This window comes from Phoxinus phoxinus, assembly GCF_949152265.1.
Source record: "Phoxinus phoxinus genome assembly, chromosome: 15".
Classification (NCBI taxonomy): domain Eukaryota; kingdom Metazoa; phylum Chordata; class Actinopteri; order Cypriniformes; family Leuciscidae; genus Phoxinus; species Phoxinus phoxinus.
The window spans coordinates 1,457,043-1,473,710 of record NC_136890.1 but is presented as its reverse complement, the minus strand read 5'-3'; the positions used below and the strand labels follow the sequence as shown (position 1 = coordinate 1,473,710).

Genomic DNA, 16,668 nt, shown 5'->3' with positions numbered 1-16,668 from the left:
AATTGCTGTGTGAAGGGCTGTTCTATTCTCTGTCTGCGATGTCATGCCATTCCTGATTCGTTTTGGTTTTCCCTTGTGCAGATGCTCCACATACACAACGAGACTGGTACATAGAGAACCGTCACATTGGTGCCGTAACCGCGAGTGAGTGGACGTCTGCCTGCCATTGACGGACCGCTGTAGCTGTGGCTTCGTTCGGACATCGTGGACCGTAGTTTCCTGAAGAGGACATCTTTATGTTATCCTTTGCACATAAAAAAGGACTCTAAATGCTCTGATTTTTTTAAATAATTTTGATTATTTTGGGTCAGTTTTCTCTTGTTAGTTGATCTGTTTATTTTTTTTTCCTGATCTTATTGTTTTGAAGTGTCATAATGAGCGCATCAGGACTTGATTCGCCGACTCGTACTCCAGCTTCTGTTGGTAGGGGGAGGGGTGTACTGCAGATACCTGCTTCCTTTCTTGGTAGTCCTGTTGTTGGCAGTAACGTTGCGTTAGGAGTGAATAGGGTTGACTTTTCAATTGATCCCCCTGACATTACTGATATGCGTAACCCACATAGGCAACCAGTCACTAGTTCAACACCACACTCTGAACATGTTGCCCCCGACTTGTTCGATCAAGTAGGCTCAATTGCTCTAATGATTGGGGAGCAGATAGCCGACAGTATTATATCTCGTCTTAATCCACCTAGCCTGAAATCAGACACACACAGCAACCCGCATACTGGCAGTACCACTCTGACCCGACCCTCCAACACTGTGGATATATCTCAGGCTCACTTGGTCACACACAGGAATGTCAAAGAGCCTCTTTCCTTCAGAGGGGACGGATCTGACTCAGTTGACATAGAGGAGTGGGAAGACCTGATGAGGGCCTTTGTTAAGAAGGGAAACATGAATACTGCTGAACATGTTGAGGAGATACTTGTTCATTTGCGGGGCAGAGCAAAAGACGTTGTCAAATTTTGGATTAGGAACAGCGAGTCTGACACCCAAGCCAGTCCCAATGCTATTTACAGTCTGCTACGGAAGCATTTCAGTTGCAGTCAGTACTCACCAGTTCCCCTCTCTGACTTTTATACCACTTTGCCTAATGACAATGAGGAGCCTTACGATTACTGGTTGAGGCTAAACAAAGCAGCAGATGTAGCCTCTGAATGTCTGAAGGAGCAAGGCAAATCATTTGATAATCCAGGAACAGAGATTGCACACATGTTCATCCGCCATTGTCCCAGTAAAGATTTGGCTCTGACCTTTCGATCCAAGTCCATTGACAAGTGGTCAGCCCATGAAGTGCAAGCTGTGTTAAATGCCCATAAATCAGAGTCCAGCTTCAAACCTGCTAGTTCGACATGTTGTGTTAGGACTGATAAGGCAAATGTTTGCAAAGTTGATGTTCATGCAACCTCTGTCACTTGCCATGACTCTGGATTACAGCGGTGTGGATCTACAGACCAGGCTAATCTAGAGAGAGTGATCGACATGCTGGAGAAAGTTTTACTGCGCAATTCATTCGTACGACAGCCTAACTCAGGTCGACGTAATGCCAGACTCCCAAGAATTGATGGCTTAGATGCCTTACCTTGTGCTATCTGTAACGATGGAGCTCACTCTGCCCTAGCCCACTGCCGTGAGCATCGCCTGTGTTTTCAGTGCCTGTCACCCGGCCATTCCCGACGCAACTGTCCTGTGTCACGGGCTACTCTACCTCCGTCCAATCAGGGAAACTAACAGATCTGCGCGAGGGGGAGGGCAGTGTAGATCTAATTAGTCAGCCTCCCATTTGTGATACTGAGGATTATGAGTCTGTATATGAGGTACAAAAAAGTATTGCCCCTTCTGACAAGACTGTTATTTTTCAATCCTTACAGCACGTCCCTATGACTGACAGTCTGTTCTATACTCCTGTGTCTGTAGAAAATGGCCCTACACTGAAAGCACTGATTGACAGCGGCTCTATGGCATGCACCATAAGCAAAGCAGCTGAAGCTAACCTGTTGAAAGCCAATCCTAACTTGATAAAGACTTCAGCTGATAATATCGTTGTTGTTGGATGTGGAGGTCACAGAGTTACCCCCAAAGGGATATATGATGTCACAGTCTCCGTTTATGGATGTAAAATGATGATCCCTGTTTTGGTTGTGCCAGGTCAGACAGAAGAACTGATTCTTGGTAGCAATGCCATCAAATCGCTGTTGACTTTACTGAGGACCACCGACGGTTACTGGAAGTTGATGACCATGCCAAGCGGAGATGGGATGAATGAATCCTTTCAGTTTTTTTCATTACTCGCTAACACAGATAGGTGGAAAGGTGATAGTGTGCCAGACAAAGTGGGTACTGCCAAACTTACAGGTAGTGTAACATTGCAGCCACAGAGTGAATATCTAGTTTGGGGTAAACTCCCTAGCAAGGCCATGGTGTCTGTGGGTAGTACCGTAGTCATAGAGCCCACTCAGTCTAACTCCAGGCCTAAACAGATCTTGGTCGGCCGAGTCATAGCACCATTATTTGGTGATGGCTTAGTTCCAGTTAAACTAGTTAACCCCACTAATCGCCCTGTGACACTGAGAAGGAATGCAAAAATCGCTGATGTATCCCCATGTATTGCAGTAGAGGATTTCCCAGAGGTTGAAAGTGTCCAGTGTAACGTCCAGTCAAGTGCCCAGTCCTGTCACCTACCCGAGCAACCTCTACAGTCAGAAGAGGAGTTGACCAACATTCTGAGGGACTTGGGATTGAACGATTTAGACCTAAGTGCATGTGAAGTGTCTCTCGAGTGGAAGAACAAACTAATCAACATCATCACAGCATATGAGTCTATATTCTCGAAGAATAAGATGGACTGTGGTCTGGCAAAAGATTTTGTTCACAGGATCCGTCTGGTTGACGACAAACCGTTTCGTCTACCTTATCGCAGGATACCACCAAGTCACTATGAGAAGCTACGGACAGCTCTGAATGACATGGAGGAGAGTGGCATAATAAGAAAGTCTAACAGTGAGTACGCATCACCTTTAGTACTTGTGTGGAAGAAAAATGGCGACCTCAGGATCTGTAATGATTTCAGATGGCTCAACGCCAGGACAGTAAAAGATGCTCATCCTCTCCCACACCAGTCGGATGCACTTGCTGCTCTAGGTGGAAATGCTTTCTTCTCCACTATGGACCTGACATCCGGTTTCTACAATGTGCCACTACATGAGGGAGACAAAAAGTATACAGCATTCTCATCTCCATTCGGACTCCACGAATACAATCGCATGCCCCAAGGCCTCACAAACAGTCCCGCTACATTTATGCGGATGATGATGTCGATTTTCGGTGACAAGAACTTCACCAGTCTGTTGTGTTACCTTGACGATCTTTTGGTCTTTGCTCCCACAGAGCAGCTTGCACTCGAACGGCTGGAGATGGTGTTTTCCAGGTTGAAGACTCAGAATTTGAAGCTCTCGCCAAAGAAATGTCATTTTCTGAGAAGGTCTGTGAAATTCCTGGGCCACATTGTAGGTGAAGATGGAATTTGTACTGACCCTGAGAAAGTTCAGGCCATCACTGATGTGCAAGTGTCTGATTTAATGGACTCCGATGGCGTTACTCCTTGTCCTAAGCTAATCAGATCATTTCTGGGTATGGTGTTGTATTATCAACATTTTATTGAGCAATGTTCAGCCAAGGCTAAGCCCCTCTTCAAGCTCATCTCCCAGCCAGACACGCAGTGCTTTAAAAAGAGAGGGAGATATCCGAAAAAGAAAGTTGTAAATGTTAAACTCACACAATCAGACTGGACTGAAGGATGTAAATGTGCATTTGAGACTTTAAAGCATGACTTGCTTACAAGTGTAACATTAGCTCACCCTGATTTTGATGACCATTTCATATTAGCCGTGGATGCGTCTTTCGATGGGTTGGGAGCAGTACTCTCTCAGATCCCCAGAGGCAGTGACATGGCGAGGCCAGTGGCTTTTGCGAGCAAGACGCTTTCACGCTCCCAGATGAACTACCCCGCTCACAGGCTTGAGTTTTTAGCCTTAAAATGGGCAGTATGTGACAAATTCCATTACTGGTTGAAAGGTCGTCATTTTACAGCTTGGACTGACAACAACCCTCTCACATACATACTCACCAAACCAAGGCTTGATGCATGTGAACAGCGTTGGGTAGCGAAGCTGGCATCCTATAGTTTCGATCTGAAGTATGTGCCAGGAGCTAAGAACGTAGTAGCAGATGCACTCAGCAGAGAGCCCTTTGTCCAGTCAAGTGTCAGTCATCGCCTTGTGACAGAGCCATACCATGCTTTGTTAAATCAACTGAATGGTGTGATGGATGAAACAGTTCAGGATGCTTTCAGATACACAAACAACTGTCAACTCGTGAACACAGATGTTGAACCAAGCTCTGATCTCTCCCACCCACTTTCCCAGGGCAAGTTAACATCTCAGGAAATCTCCGCCCTCTTGGATGCACACTGCTCTGGTGGGACAAGCCGTGTACTGGGGACGGGAGTCATCCCTCATTTGGAGAAGGAGGATTGTGCCACTGCTCTGCCTAAAAGCACTCTTCTGACTATGCAGGAGCAGGACAGCACCGTGAGTAGAGTGGTTTACTATGTCCGGAGACACAAGAGACCTGACAAACGTGAGCGTGTAAAGGAGCCTCGTAGTGTAATCAAGCTGCTCAAGCACTGGAACAAACTCACATTGCAAGATGGAATGCTATTTAAAGTGAAAAGAGATCACAACATGAACAACAAGCTCTATCAGTTCATTGTACCAGATTGCTTAAAACAACAAGTTCTTCATGGCATACACGATGCCGCAGGTCACCAAGGACGCTCGCGTACACTCTCCCTGGCCAGACACCGTTTTTTTTGGACAGGTATGGCGCATGATATTGTGCATTATGTCAGAAATTGCAAACGTTGCATTGTTGGTAAGACGCCGGAGCCTAATGCTCGTGCTCCTTTGGAGAACATTCACACCACAGAGCCCATGGAATTGATTTGCATTGATTTCTGGTCGGCAGAGCAGGGAGATAATAAGTCTGTTGATGTTCTCGTAGCGACGGATCATTTCACCAAGATGGCCTTTGCTTTTCCTTGTAAGAACCAGTCAGCAAAACAAGTGGCCCGCCGTTTATGGGATGATATTTTCTGCATATATGGCTTTCCGAAGCGTGTGCATTCTGACCAGGGGGCTAATTTCGAGAGTAAGCTCATCAAGGAACTGTTGGATATGGCTGAGATAAAGAAATCGCACACTACCCCTTACCACCCGATGGGTAACGGGATCACAGAGCGTTTCAACAGGACCTTGGGGAGCATGATCAGAGCCTTACCCCCCAAGTCCAAAGCAAAGTGGCCGCAGGCATTAAGAGTGCTGACTTTCTGTTATAACTGCACTGTCCATGAAACAACCGGCTTTGCACCATTTTACCTCATGTTTGGGAGGATTCCCAGACTTCCAATTGATGTAATGTTTCAACATGTTCTAAAGAATGATCTTGTCATTACCCATTCAGAGTTCGTGTCCCACCTTAGAAGAGACCTGAGTGAGGCAGCAGAGGTTGCTCAGAGGCACAGTTCAGCTGAACAGGCTCGTCATGCCAAGCTCTACGACCGCAAGGTAAAAGGTTCTCCATTGACTGTTGGTGACAGGGTTTTGTTGGCAAACAGAGGTGAAAGAGGGAAACGGAAAGTCGCAGACAAATGGGAGTCAATTCCTTACGAAGTGTTGTCAGTAAGATCAGCAATCAATGTCTATCGTGTGAAGGACACAATCACTGGCAAAGAAAAAACAGTTCACCGAAACCTACTCCTTCCTGTTAGTTTCCTGTTGAGAAACAATGATGCTGACCTGTTGTCTGATTCCCTGTCAGTTGGTGCTGGAACTGATCATGGTGATGCTCTGCCTCATGACCTACTTGACAGTGATGAAAAAAACATTGCAGTGGATTTTGCAATCTGGAAAGAATGCTGGACCTGGTGAAGTTGTTGTTGACTTACCCAGTTCATCCAATGCAGTAGACAATTCATTCGATGCAGAAGAGACTACTCCTCATGTGGATGATGTTGTCGACGACAGTCATGGATGTACTGGCTGGGACAGGGATGTGAGTCAGTCCTCATTTCTAGACGATCAGTCTGCCATCAGTCACCCCATACAGCTCCTCACAGACTCGCCAGCTGATGCACACTCACATGTTCCCAGTAGTGTAGACTCAGAATCAGTTGAGCCTGTAATTCACCAGCCAAGGCGAGGCATGACTATGACTAGGATTGGTAGGACCATTAAACCTCCAAAGAGATTAATTTGTGAGATGAATGACCAGGTTGTGGAAGATTCAGGATCTTCAGTGAGTTCTTTTGTTACTCTTATGAGACATGTTTTTGCAGTGTAGCCTGAGACTTTATAATGTGCCGTTTGAGTAATTCTGTTCCTGAGTGTAGACAGATACTCCAGTTTTTGAGCTGTGTCAATTGGGAGAGGTGTAAACGGCATCTCTTGTGTCTATGTCAAGGTTTAGGTTTTGGTACCACCCTAGCCTTGCATATCTCTGTAGGAGGAGTTTTGTAACTGACTATAAGGCAGTAACGCTCAATGTAATTCATATTTATATACTTTTTTTTTTTTCTTCTGTTTTGGTTGCGCTTCCCTGATTTAGCAGAAATTTAGGGGGGTGTATGTAACGGGTTGTATATAGTTGTTAAATTCCTGCATAAATGGGGCCATCTGCTGGCGTCACTTGGTATTGCGCCACGGTGCTGAAAATAGCGAATTCTGGGTAATCCACAGCAGAACTTTTGATAATTGCTGTGGTAAGTCGCATGTTAAACGCTGCAGAGACAATAATTGCCTAAGTGCTTTAATTCTCATTACACAATGTTTTATTTCACTGTATTTTTGTTTTGATGTAACTAAGATATGAACGCTGTTTGTTTGATGTCGAGTGAGTCAGTTTTAGAAGTTGAATGTTAAATGTAGCACATGTTGCATGGCTGCTGCTAATGCTATTCCTCGTCTGATTTACTGTGTGTAGTGAAGGGCTGTTCTATTCTCTGTCTGCGATGTCATGCCATTCCTGATTCGTTTTGGTTTTCCCTTGTGCAGGTAATATAATTGAATTTGATGTTTATTTTTGTTGTATGAAAAATGTATGTTATAACAGCAATATTCCTGTTGAAAACAATTTGCTGTTTTAGATACTGTGTTTCCATATAGCAGAAGTGATTTAGAAGCTGGAGATTTTATTTATTTTATTTTATTTCACATTTTACTGTGGAAAAGACAAAGAATTGTGAAACATGTATATTTTTATTTTTGTTAAAAAACTATACGATCACTATACGATCACATTTGAACCAGTTTAATAAAAAAGAGCAGAACTTTTGATAATTGCTGTGTGAAGGGCTGTTCTATTCTCTGTCTGCGATGTCATGCCATTCCTGATTCGTTTTGGTTTTCCCTTGTGCAGATGCTCCACATACACAACGAGACTGGTACATAGAGAACCGTCACACTAGCTGCGTAGTCACGTGGTACATGACGTTTCTCAGCGCTGGTGATGAACGACCAATCACATTCTTCTGTGATTACGGCGGAATGTGAAATATTCAAAATATAATGTAAATTATTATATTTGATTACACAAGTAAAAAAAAAACTGTTTTATTGACATGTAAAGGTGATTTTGTAATAAGAACAAAAAAAATATTAAATAAAATCCTTAAATAAATTAAATCGTGTTTAAGCGTATGTGTTTTTATTGCATTCGTTTTTCTATCAACCAAAGCGCCGACAGGGGGCAGTGTGACGTCATCGAGATTTGCGCACGCTTCGACCTGGAAGTAATTGGCCGGAAGTAGGAGGAAGTGAATTGTTTTTCCGGTGTTGTGAAAACGCGCCGAATAAATCACAGGTGAGTAAAGAAATATAGAAAAATCTTCTACAGAGTTAATATAAGTGTGTAAGCGCGCTACTGTTTAAAGTACAAGTGCGCGTGCTGTTTCTTTTGTTGTTAGAGTGCACGAGAGCTCCCGGACGCGCGCGTGAAGTTCATGTGAATCTGACGCTCGTGATCTGCTTAAACACACTCAAATAATTTTGTATTCCGTGATTTTTTTATTAATTCTGCGGGAACATCCTTTACAAACAGTGCGGTGGTGAATCACCGAAGCATTACAATATTGCTATTGTGTTTATTACCACATGGTACGTTTCCAAAACATAGTTTTACACATTGGGTCTTTTTCTGAACTTGTTAACACGAAGATCCTCCAGAACTGTTTTCTGGAACTCGACGACAGAATAAAGCGAGACAATGAGCGAGGGAGTTCAGAGGGAGCTCACGTGACGCGATCTAGCCATTTTATAAGATTGTGGTATCAACTTTATCAAGCTTTACTGAATGTGTGTGTGTGAGAGAGAGAGATAACGAGTGTGTGTGTGTGTGTGTGAGAGAGAGAGAGAGAACGAGTGTGTGTGTCTGTATGTGAGAGAGCATGTGAGTGTGTGTGTGTGTGTGTGTGTGTGTGTATGTATGTATGTGAGAGAGAGAAGAGAGTGTGTGTGTGTGTGTGTGTGTGAGAGAGAGGGAGAGAGAGCATGTGAGTGTGTGTGTCTGTGAGAGAGCGTATGTGTGTGAGAGAGGGAGAGAGAGAGTGTGTGTGTGAGAGAGAGAGAGATAACGAGTGTGTGTGTCTGTATGTGAGAGAGAATGTGAGTGTGTGTGTGAGAGAGAGAGAGCATGTGAGTGTGTGTCTGTGAGAGAGCGTGTGTGTGAGAGAGGGAGAGAGAGAGAGAGAAAACGAGTGTGTGTGTGTGTGAGAGAGACTAGAGAGAGAGAACGTGTGTGTGTTTGTTTGTGAGAGTTAGTGTATCTGTCAAAGAGTGTGTGTGTGTGTGTATGTGAGAGTGCGAGCGAGTGTGTGTTTGTTTGTGAGAGTTAGTGTATCTGTCAAAGAGTGTGTGTGTGTGAGAGAGTACGAGCGAGTGTGTGTGTGAGAGACTAGAGAGAGAGAACGTGTGTGTGTGTTTGTTTGTGAGAGTTAGTGTATCTGTCAAAGAGTGTGTGTGTGTGTGTGTGTGAGAGAGAGTGCGAGCGAGTGTGTGTGTGAGAGAGTACGAGCGAGTGTGTGTGAGAGAGACTAGAGAGAGAGAACGTGTGTGTGTGTTTGTTTGTGAGAGTTAGTGTATCTGTCAAAGAGTGTGTGTGTGTGTGTGAGAGAGTACGAGCGAGTGTCTGTGTGAGTGCGAGCGAGTGTGAGTGTGTGTGTGTTTGTTTGTGAGAGTTAGTGTATTTGTCTCAGTGAGTGTGTGTGTATGTGAGAGCGAGTGTGTGTCTGTGAGAGAGCGAGCGCATGTGTGTGAGAGCGAGTGTGTGTGTGTCTATGTGAGAGAGCGTGTGTGTGTGTGTGTGTGAGAGAGCGAGTGTGTGTGTGTGTGTCTGTATGTGAGAGAGCGAGTGTGTGTGTGTGTGTGTGTGTGTGTGTGTGTGAGAGCGCACCTGTAATGCTCTCTGCTCTGGTTGCAGTGGAGGTGATTTGGAGCTGATGGGGGACGAAAAGGAAACCTGGAAAGTTAAAACGTTAGACGAGATCCTGCAAGAGAAGAAGCGCAGACGCGAGCTGGAGGAGAAGAGCGACCCTAAACGAGCGAAGAACGTAAGAGAGTCAGTTCCTCATCATACGCTTCGATCGACTCATGAACATCATAATCCTGGGGTCTTCAAACCGAGATTAGAGAGGGGTCAGAGGTCAGGGGTCGCATGAGGATGCACGATTCGATCCTTACGATTCAGAGATGCGATGCTAAACCGATTATCGATGCGTGTGTGTGTGTGTGACTACTTGCTACTATGGCTTTTTTTAAAGCAAAGTATTTATAATGACCCATAAATAATTTACTTCCAATATCTTTTATCAATAAAACAAATGGAAGTGGTTTGGCAAGTCGACTGTAAGCCAGCGTATGTCCCAACATTGCAAAGAACCAAAAGCATCGTGTCCCGTACTAGTGTATCTTTGTTCTTAATTTTTAATAACAAAGAAAATTACAAAGATTTTTTTTTTTCGCCACATTGGCCTAAATGTCTGTCATTCTTTTTTATTTTATATTGTGTTACCTAAGGCTTTGTTTTTAAAATAGGGACATTAGTTTGGCTGTGATGCTCAGTCACTTGCAAAATAGTAAATCCAACATGAAAAGGAATCGTGATAAAATCGTGATATGATATTTTTGCCATATCGCCCGACCCCTAGTTGAAGCTCAAGATGGCTGCGCCCTCATAACAAAGCAACAAACTGATATCACTGTTCCCCCTTGTAGGAATGGGCGATATAAACGATACAAAATTGGCCTACGATAGAGATTTTAATTCTATCGCGATAATGCATGTTGATGATGCAATCTACCCGCGAAATTTAGAGCCGCGAGCTGCAACCGGCTGAAGCGCATCATACTCGTCGTCATCGTGAGTAAACATGGCCGACAGCGAAACACAGGAGCTGGTGAAAAAGATCGGTGCAACATCCATTATTTGGACTTGGTTCGGATTTAAGCCGTCCGACGAGCTGCAGCAAACTATACAGAGTGTGTGGGGCAACAGTTCGGGGTAACACACACGACTAATCTGTTCTACCACCTCAACACGAAACATGTCACTGAATACCAGCGCGTATTCACGAAATAGTGTAAACACAACATCTCTGTGTGTGCCGGATTTAAAGATTCCTTATTGTGTTGCTTTTTAACTGAGAAGACATCCGTTTTTCTGCTCTTTGCATCTTTTGTGTCCTTTAAAAAAAATAGCCAAACTAAAACTACATTTGATTTGGAGTGCCTTCTGAACTGTTCTGCACTCTTTACTGTCTCTGGCACGGCACTACTGTAAACAACCTTTTATACTTGAAGCATTTGCTTTAGGTGACGTTAGGGCTGTAACGATACAGCAAACCCACGATTCGGTTCGTATCCCGATTTCTGACCCACGATTCGATACAAACCGCGATTCTTGCGAGGAGGGAGGATTTTAAAAGCCAAATAAATAAATAAATAGCTAAAGCTAACTCTGTTTTCTTGTAACAAAATACTTGTTAAACAAACAGAACTATACTCCATTGTGGAGATGATTCGAGCATGTTAAAAATTCTTCTGAGGTAACCGAGGCTTACTGTCTGTGCTGTAAACCACAAATAATATATTGCCTATTCCGCATGACCCGCATCTCAAGCGCAGGAATAACGCTTGCCACAAAGTGAACGCGCCTATATAGAGAAATGCACACTTCCTACGAATTAGCCTAAGCAGCCATTTCTTTATGTTTTGAATTAACGTTAAATCAAGTAAAAGTATTTCAAGCTTTCTAAGTTTTGATTCGTTTATGAGGTGAGCTCCAGTTCACGCGCGCGCCGGTGCCACACACACACACACACACACACACACATACAAGCAAACACCGCGCGCTTTGCTCACTTGCTCTGGTGTTTGCTTGTGTGTGTGTGCTCGCGCGCGCGCATGTGTGTGTGTGCTCGCGCGCGCGCATGTGTGCGTGTGGGGGAGAGGTGCGATTTTTGAATAATAACGTTAATCAAATGATACCCAGCGATCTTCGAATATTATTTTTGCTTGAAATTCCCATACCTAATATGTAAAAGACCCCGTCACAGCCCTAGGATCTATTCTGGACGAGAAAGATAAGTCTGGGAAGGGGTGTGTCGATCGCGATCTGCCTTCTCACACCGCGACACAGGTTCGTGGATCTGAGTGTCGCGATTTCGGTTTAATATCGCAAATCGTTACAGCCCTAGTTGACGTATAACAGGAGAAACTCGAAAAATGAGAATATCATGCAAAAGTGAAACTAATATATAGACTTATATGCAAAGTGAGATATTACAAGCCTTTATTTGTTATAATTTTGATTATGGCTTACAGCTTATGAAAACCTTTTTAGAATTTGGGGTTTAATAAGCTTCTAGCATAATATAAACATTAGGGCTACTTAAAGTCTAGTGTTCTTGAATTTGATTTATCTGCAACATTATGTTGTATAATTACAGTTTTGCACAATAAATGTTCTCAAAACGACATACACTGTTTCTTTCTTTCTTAAAAAAAACAAAAACATTTAGCAGTTGTTTGGCTTTCCTCAGGGTCTGTGTAACCTGTTCTGAAATGGTTTTATTATAATGTATATATTGTGATATATATCGTTATCGCAAGAGGCTGCAATGTATATCGCAATATGGCTTTTAGGCCATATCGCCCATCCCTAGCCCCTTGTGACTACTTCAGCAGTTTAAGTGTCTTACCACAAATAACAGCAACACATGTTATATCACCTGTACTTCCTGTTGTGTTTCAGTTCCCCCTGAAGGATCAGCATATCTGCGGTCTAAAGGTTTGAAACCCCTGCTATAATTCATGTGCAAGTAGCGTGATGTGGTTTAATCAGGGCTCCACATCGAGCCTTCTCGTGTGCTCGTGCTTCCAGCAAGTACATCTCGTCCCAGAGGAAAAGTGAAAAAAAAAACTGTTCTCATCAGTGTTCAATCAGCTTTGATATATTAAATCTGCATATTGTCATATCTGCACTTTTAAAGGGCCCCCTCCCCCCCTAATCTTATTAAATATTATGCTTCATCTTTCATTTTAAATTCCTAAATTTGATCAATAAATTAAATTAGGATAATAAGACGCTATAGAGCTGTTACCCTATAGTAGGGCTGATCAAATTACATCATTTACACTGACAAATTACAACTGCGTTAAATAATGTTATGAGATTGTTTTAAATAGTTTTTAAATATACAAATAAGAAAAGTTGGAAAGAACGATACTTTTAAACATGAAACTAAACCGCCAGTAGGAGGCGGCAGAGGACCGTCTTAACGAGCGAGTCATTTATTCAAACGATTTATTCCAATGACTGATTCATTCATGAAGAAAGATGTTTATGAATGAGTCATTGAATCGTTGACTCAACCGATTCGTTCAAAACGCTGAATCATTCAGTAATGAACACAGGGCTGAGTGTTCCTGTGAGATGTTCTTTGTTTGGATCTATTTTCGCTGCTGAAACTGAACAAAAACAGCCAATATTGCATCTAAAGTGTAAGTGACTTAATTTAAAGTGTTTATGGAACTGTTGTATGAAATCAGTGTCACGGTTTCAGTCGTGATGGCGTTCAGGAAACATCACTTGTGTGTGAGATTGCTAAACATGTTAAAAATATAAAACTCCACATTGAGTCTCAACTGCACAACCTTGTTACGTCAGTGATACAGTTATTATCCACTATCGATCGCAACTTACAATAAATGTAAGAAAATCAGAATCATTCTCGGTTTAGTGATTCAATGGTTATTTGTTTGTTATTGAGGTTTTAATCCGGATACTTGACCAGTCGGGCAAGCCAATCCTCTTTTACTCGTCCCGGACGAGAGTTAATGTGGAGCCCTGCTTTAATCATCATCAAGCAATATGAATTGACTGATTATGAGCATGCAAGTTAATTGTCAAATATTTAGTCTCTCTGTACATTTGCTGCCATTTCCAGTCCGATGTGTTTTGTGTGACAGACGGATGATCGGGAATCCAAACGGGACACTCCGGAGGAAGGAGAGCTACGAGACCACAAGATGGAAATAACGATAAGGAACTCACCCTACATGCGGGAAGACTCGACTGAAGACAGGTCTCCGTTTGAAACTCGTTTGGGGATTTTTATTTAAATAGTGTTCATCAACTCTAGGACTTTAGTCACACTTGAACCACGAATTCGAGGAGTTTTGTGTTTGAAATGTAAAAAAGTAACAAATCTTTCCCTCAATTTGAGCCCTCAGGAATGACTGAAATAGAGGAATGCTTCAGTTCACATAGAAAAACCTAAAATGCTCAAAATTCTAACTAAAAATGCTTAAACTTTACCAAAAAATGATTGTATAATGTCTACATGTCTGAATACACACTGAAGAGAAACTGGCTTTAGGACCCAGAGGAACAGCTCATCTGCTCCATATAGAGATATAAGCCCATCTAGAGTCATCATATCATTATACATTATGTTTTTTTACACAAGCGGTCGGCAGAGACTCCTAATGTAAGATATTTAGAGCAGAATTAAGAGGGTTATGCATGAAATTGTGAGTTATTTTGAATTTAAGTTGAAAGAATGTGAGGAATGAGCTTAAATTACTATTTATTATTTATTGATCAAATCTAGAAATTTAAATGTAAATAAAATAAGAAATACCCACAAAAATTGCATCAAAAAATAGAAAAAAAGTATCAAAATGAAATAAAATAAGCAAAAAAAAAAAAAAAGTATGATTTTAGTGCTTCGGGTCATGTCAAAAGAGGTTTATGGGAATATTAATAACGTAAACTCGTGTTGTGTGTGTGTGTGTGACGCTGATGCTGTGTGTGTTTCTGCAGAGGAGAGGAGGACGAGTCTCTGGCCATCAAACCCCCACAGCAGATTGCGAGGAAAGACAAGTCCTACCACAGAAAAGAGGAGAAGAGGAAGGACAAGCGGCGGCACAGGAGCCAGTCTGATGAGGACGGTCAGTGGACACACAGTGTGTAATGCAAGGGTTCAAGGGGCGGGGCCTGCCACTATATTCCTCATTTACATAATATGCAGAATAAAGGGGCGGGGCCTGTCACTATATTCTTCATTTACATAATATGCAGAATAAAGGGGCGGGGCCTGTCACTATATTCTTCATTTACATAATATGCAGAATAAAGGGGCGTGGCCTGTCACTATATTTCTCATTTACATAATATGCAGAATAAAGGGGAGGGGCCTTTCACTATATTTCTCATTTAAATCATATGCAGAATAAAGGGGCGGGGCCTGCCACTATATTCCTCATTTACATATGCAGAATAAAGGGGTGGGGCCTGTCACTATATTTCTCATTTAAATCATATGCAGAATAAAGGGGCGGGGCCTGCCACTATATTCCTCATTTAAATATGCAGAATAAAGGGGTGTGGCCTGCCACTATATTCCTCATTTAAATATGCAGAATAAAGGGGTGGGGCCTGTCACTATATTCCTCATTTAAATAATATGCAGAATAAAGGGGTGGGGCCTGTCACTATATTCCTCATTTAAATAATACGCAGAAAAAAGGGGTAGGGCCTGTCACTATATTCCTCATTTACATAATTAATATGCAGAATAAAGGGGTTGGTGCCTGTCACTATAGTCCTCATTTAAATAATGAATATGCAGAATAAAGGGGTGGGGCCTGTCACTATATTCCTCATTTAAATAATTAATACACAGAAAAAAGGGGTAGGGCCTGTCACTATATTCCTCATTTACATAATTCATATGCAGAATAAAGGGGCGGGGCCTGTCACTATATTCCTCATTTAAACAAGTCTTACGCAGAATAAAGGGGTGGGGCCTGTCACTATTTTCCTGATTTACATAATTCATACGCAGAATAAAGTGAATAGTGAATAATAGAACAGAATAGTGACAGGCCTGTCACTATATTCCTCATATACATAATTCATATGCAGAATAAAGGGGTGGGGCCTGTCACCATATTCCTCATATACATAATTCATATGCAGAATAAAGGGGTGGGGCCTGTCACTATATTCCTCATATACATAATTCATATGCAGAATAAAGAAATGGGACCTGTCACTATATTCCTTATTTACATAATTCATATGCAGAATAAAGGGGCGGGGCCTGTCACTATATTCCTTATTTACATAATTCATATGCAGAATAAAGGGGCGGGGCCTGTCACTATATTCCTCATTTACATAATTCATATGCAGAATAAAGGGGTGGGGCCTGTCACTATATTCCTCATTTACATAATTCATACGCAGAATAAAGGGGCGGGGCCTGTCACTATATTCCTCATTTAAATAATTAATACGCAGAATAAAGGGGTGGGGCCTGTCACTATATTCCTGATTTACATAATTCATATGCAGATTAAGGGGTGGGGCCTGTCACTATATTCCTCATTTACATAATTCATATGCAGAATAAAGGGACGGGGCCTGTCACTATATTCCTAATTTACATAATTCATACGCAGAATAAAGGGGTGGGGCCTGTCACTATATTCCTCATTTAAATAATTAATATGCATAATAAAGGGGCGGGCCTGTCACTATATTGCTAATTTAAATAATTTATACGCAGAATAAAGGGGTGGGGCCTGTCACTATTTTCCTCATTTACATAATTCATACGCAGAATAAAGGGGTGGGGCCTGTCACTATATTCCTCATTTAAATAATTAATATGCATAATAAAGGGGCGGGCCTGTCACTATATTGCTCATTTAAATAATTTATACGCAGAATAAAGGGGCAGGGCCTGTCACTATATTCCTCATTTAAATAATTCATACGCAGAATAAAGGGGTGGGGCCTGTCACTATATTCCTCATTTAAATAATTAATATGCATAATAAAGGGGCGGGCCTGTCAAGTCAAGTCAAGAATATTTGTATAGCGCTTTTCACAATACAGATTGTATCAAAGCAGCTTCACAGTATTAAATTAAAATAATAATAAAACGTCCATGTTTGGTAATGCTAATCAATAGTAATATTGATTGATTCATTAAATTGAATATCCCCAACTGAGCAAGCCAAAGGCAACAGTGGCAAGGAAACGA

The 16,668-nt window shown here is 42.2% G+C and overlaps 1 protein-coding gene across 10 annotated transcripts in view; it reads left to right on the top strand.

Moving 5' to 3' along the window:
* The first annotated feature begins 7,782 nt into the window (after positions 1–7,782).
* cdk11b (cyclin dependent kinase 11B) overlaps positions 7,783–16,668 on the top strand; it is a 41,511-nt gene continuing 32,625 nt past the window's right edge. For 5 of the 10 annotated variants that reach the window (XM_079637016.1, XM_079637022.1, XM_079637021.1 and 2 more), the window contains exons 1-5: positions 7,795–7,919; positions 9,534–9,663; positions 12,366–12,401; positions 13,583–13,698; positions 14,439–14,566. In XM_079637016.1, coding sequence (XP_079493142.1) covers positions 9,553–9,663; positions 12,366–12,401; positions 13,583–13,698; positions 14,439–14,566 — 391 coding nt within the window. In that variant the 5' untranslated portion in view covers positions 7,795–7,919; positions 9,534–9,552. Of the gene's footprint in view, positions 8,383–9,533; positions 9,664–12,365; positions 12,402–13,582; positions 13,699–14,438; positions 14,567–16,668 lie in introns of all 10 variants that reach the window. The other 5 variants (XM_079637020.1, XM_079637019.1, XM_079637018.1 and 2 more) reach the window with 4 other exon arrangements.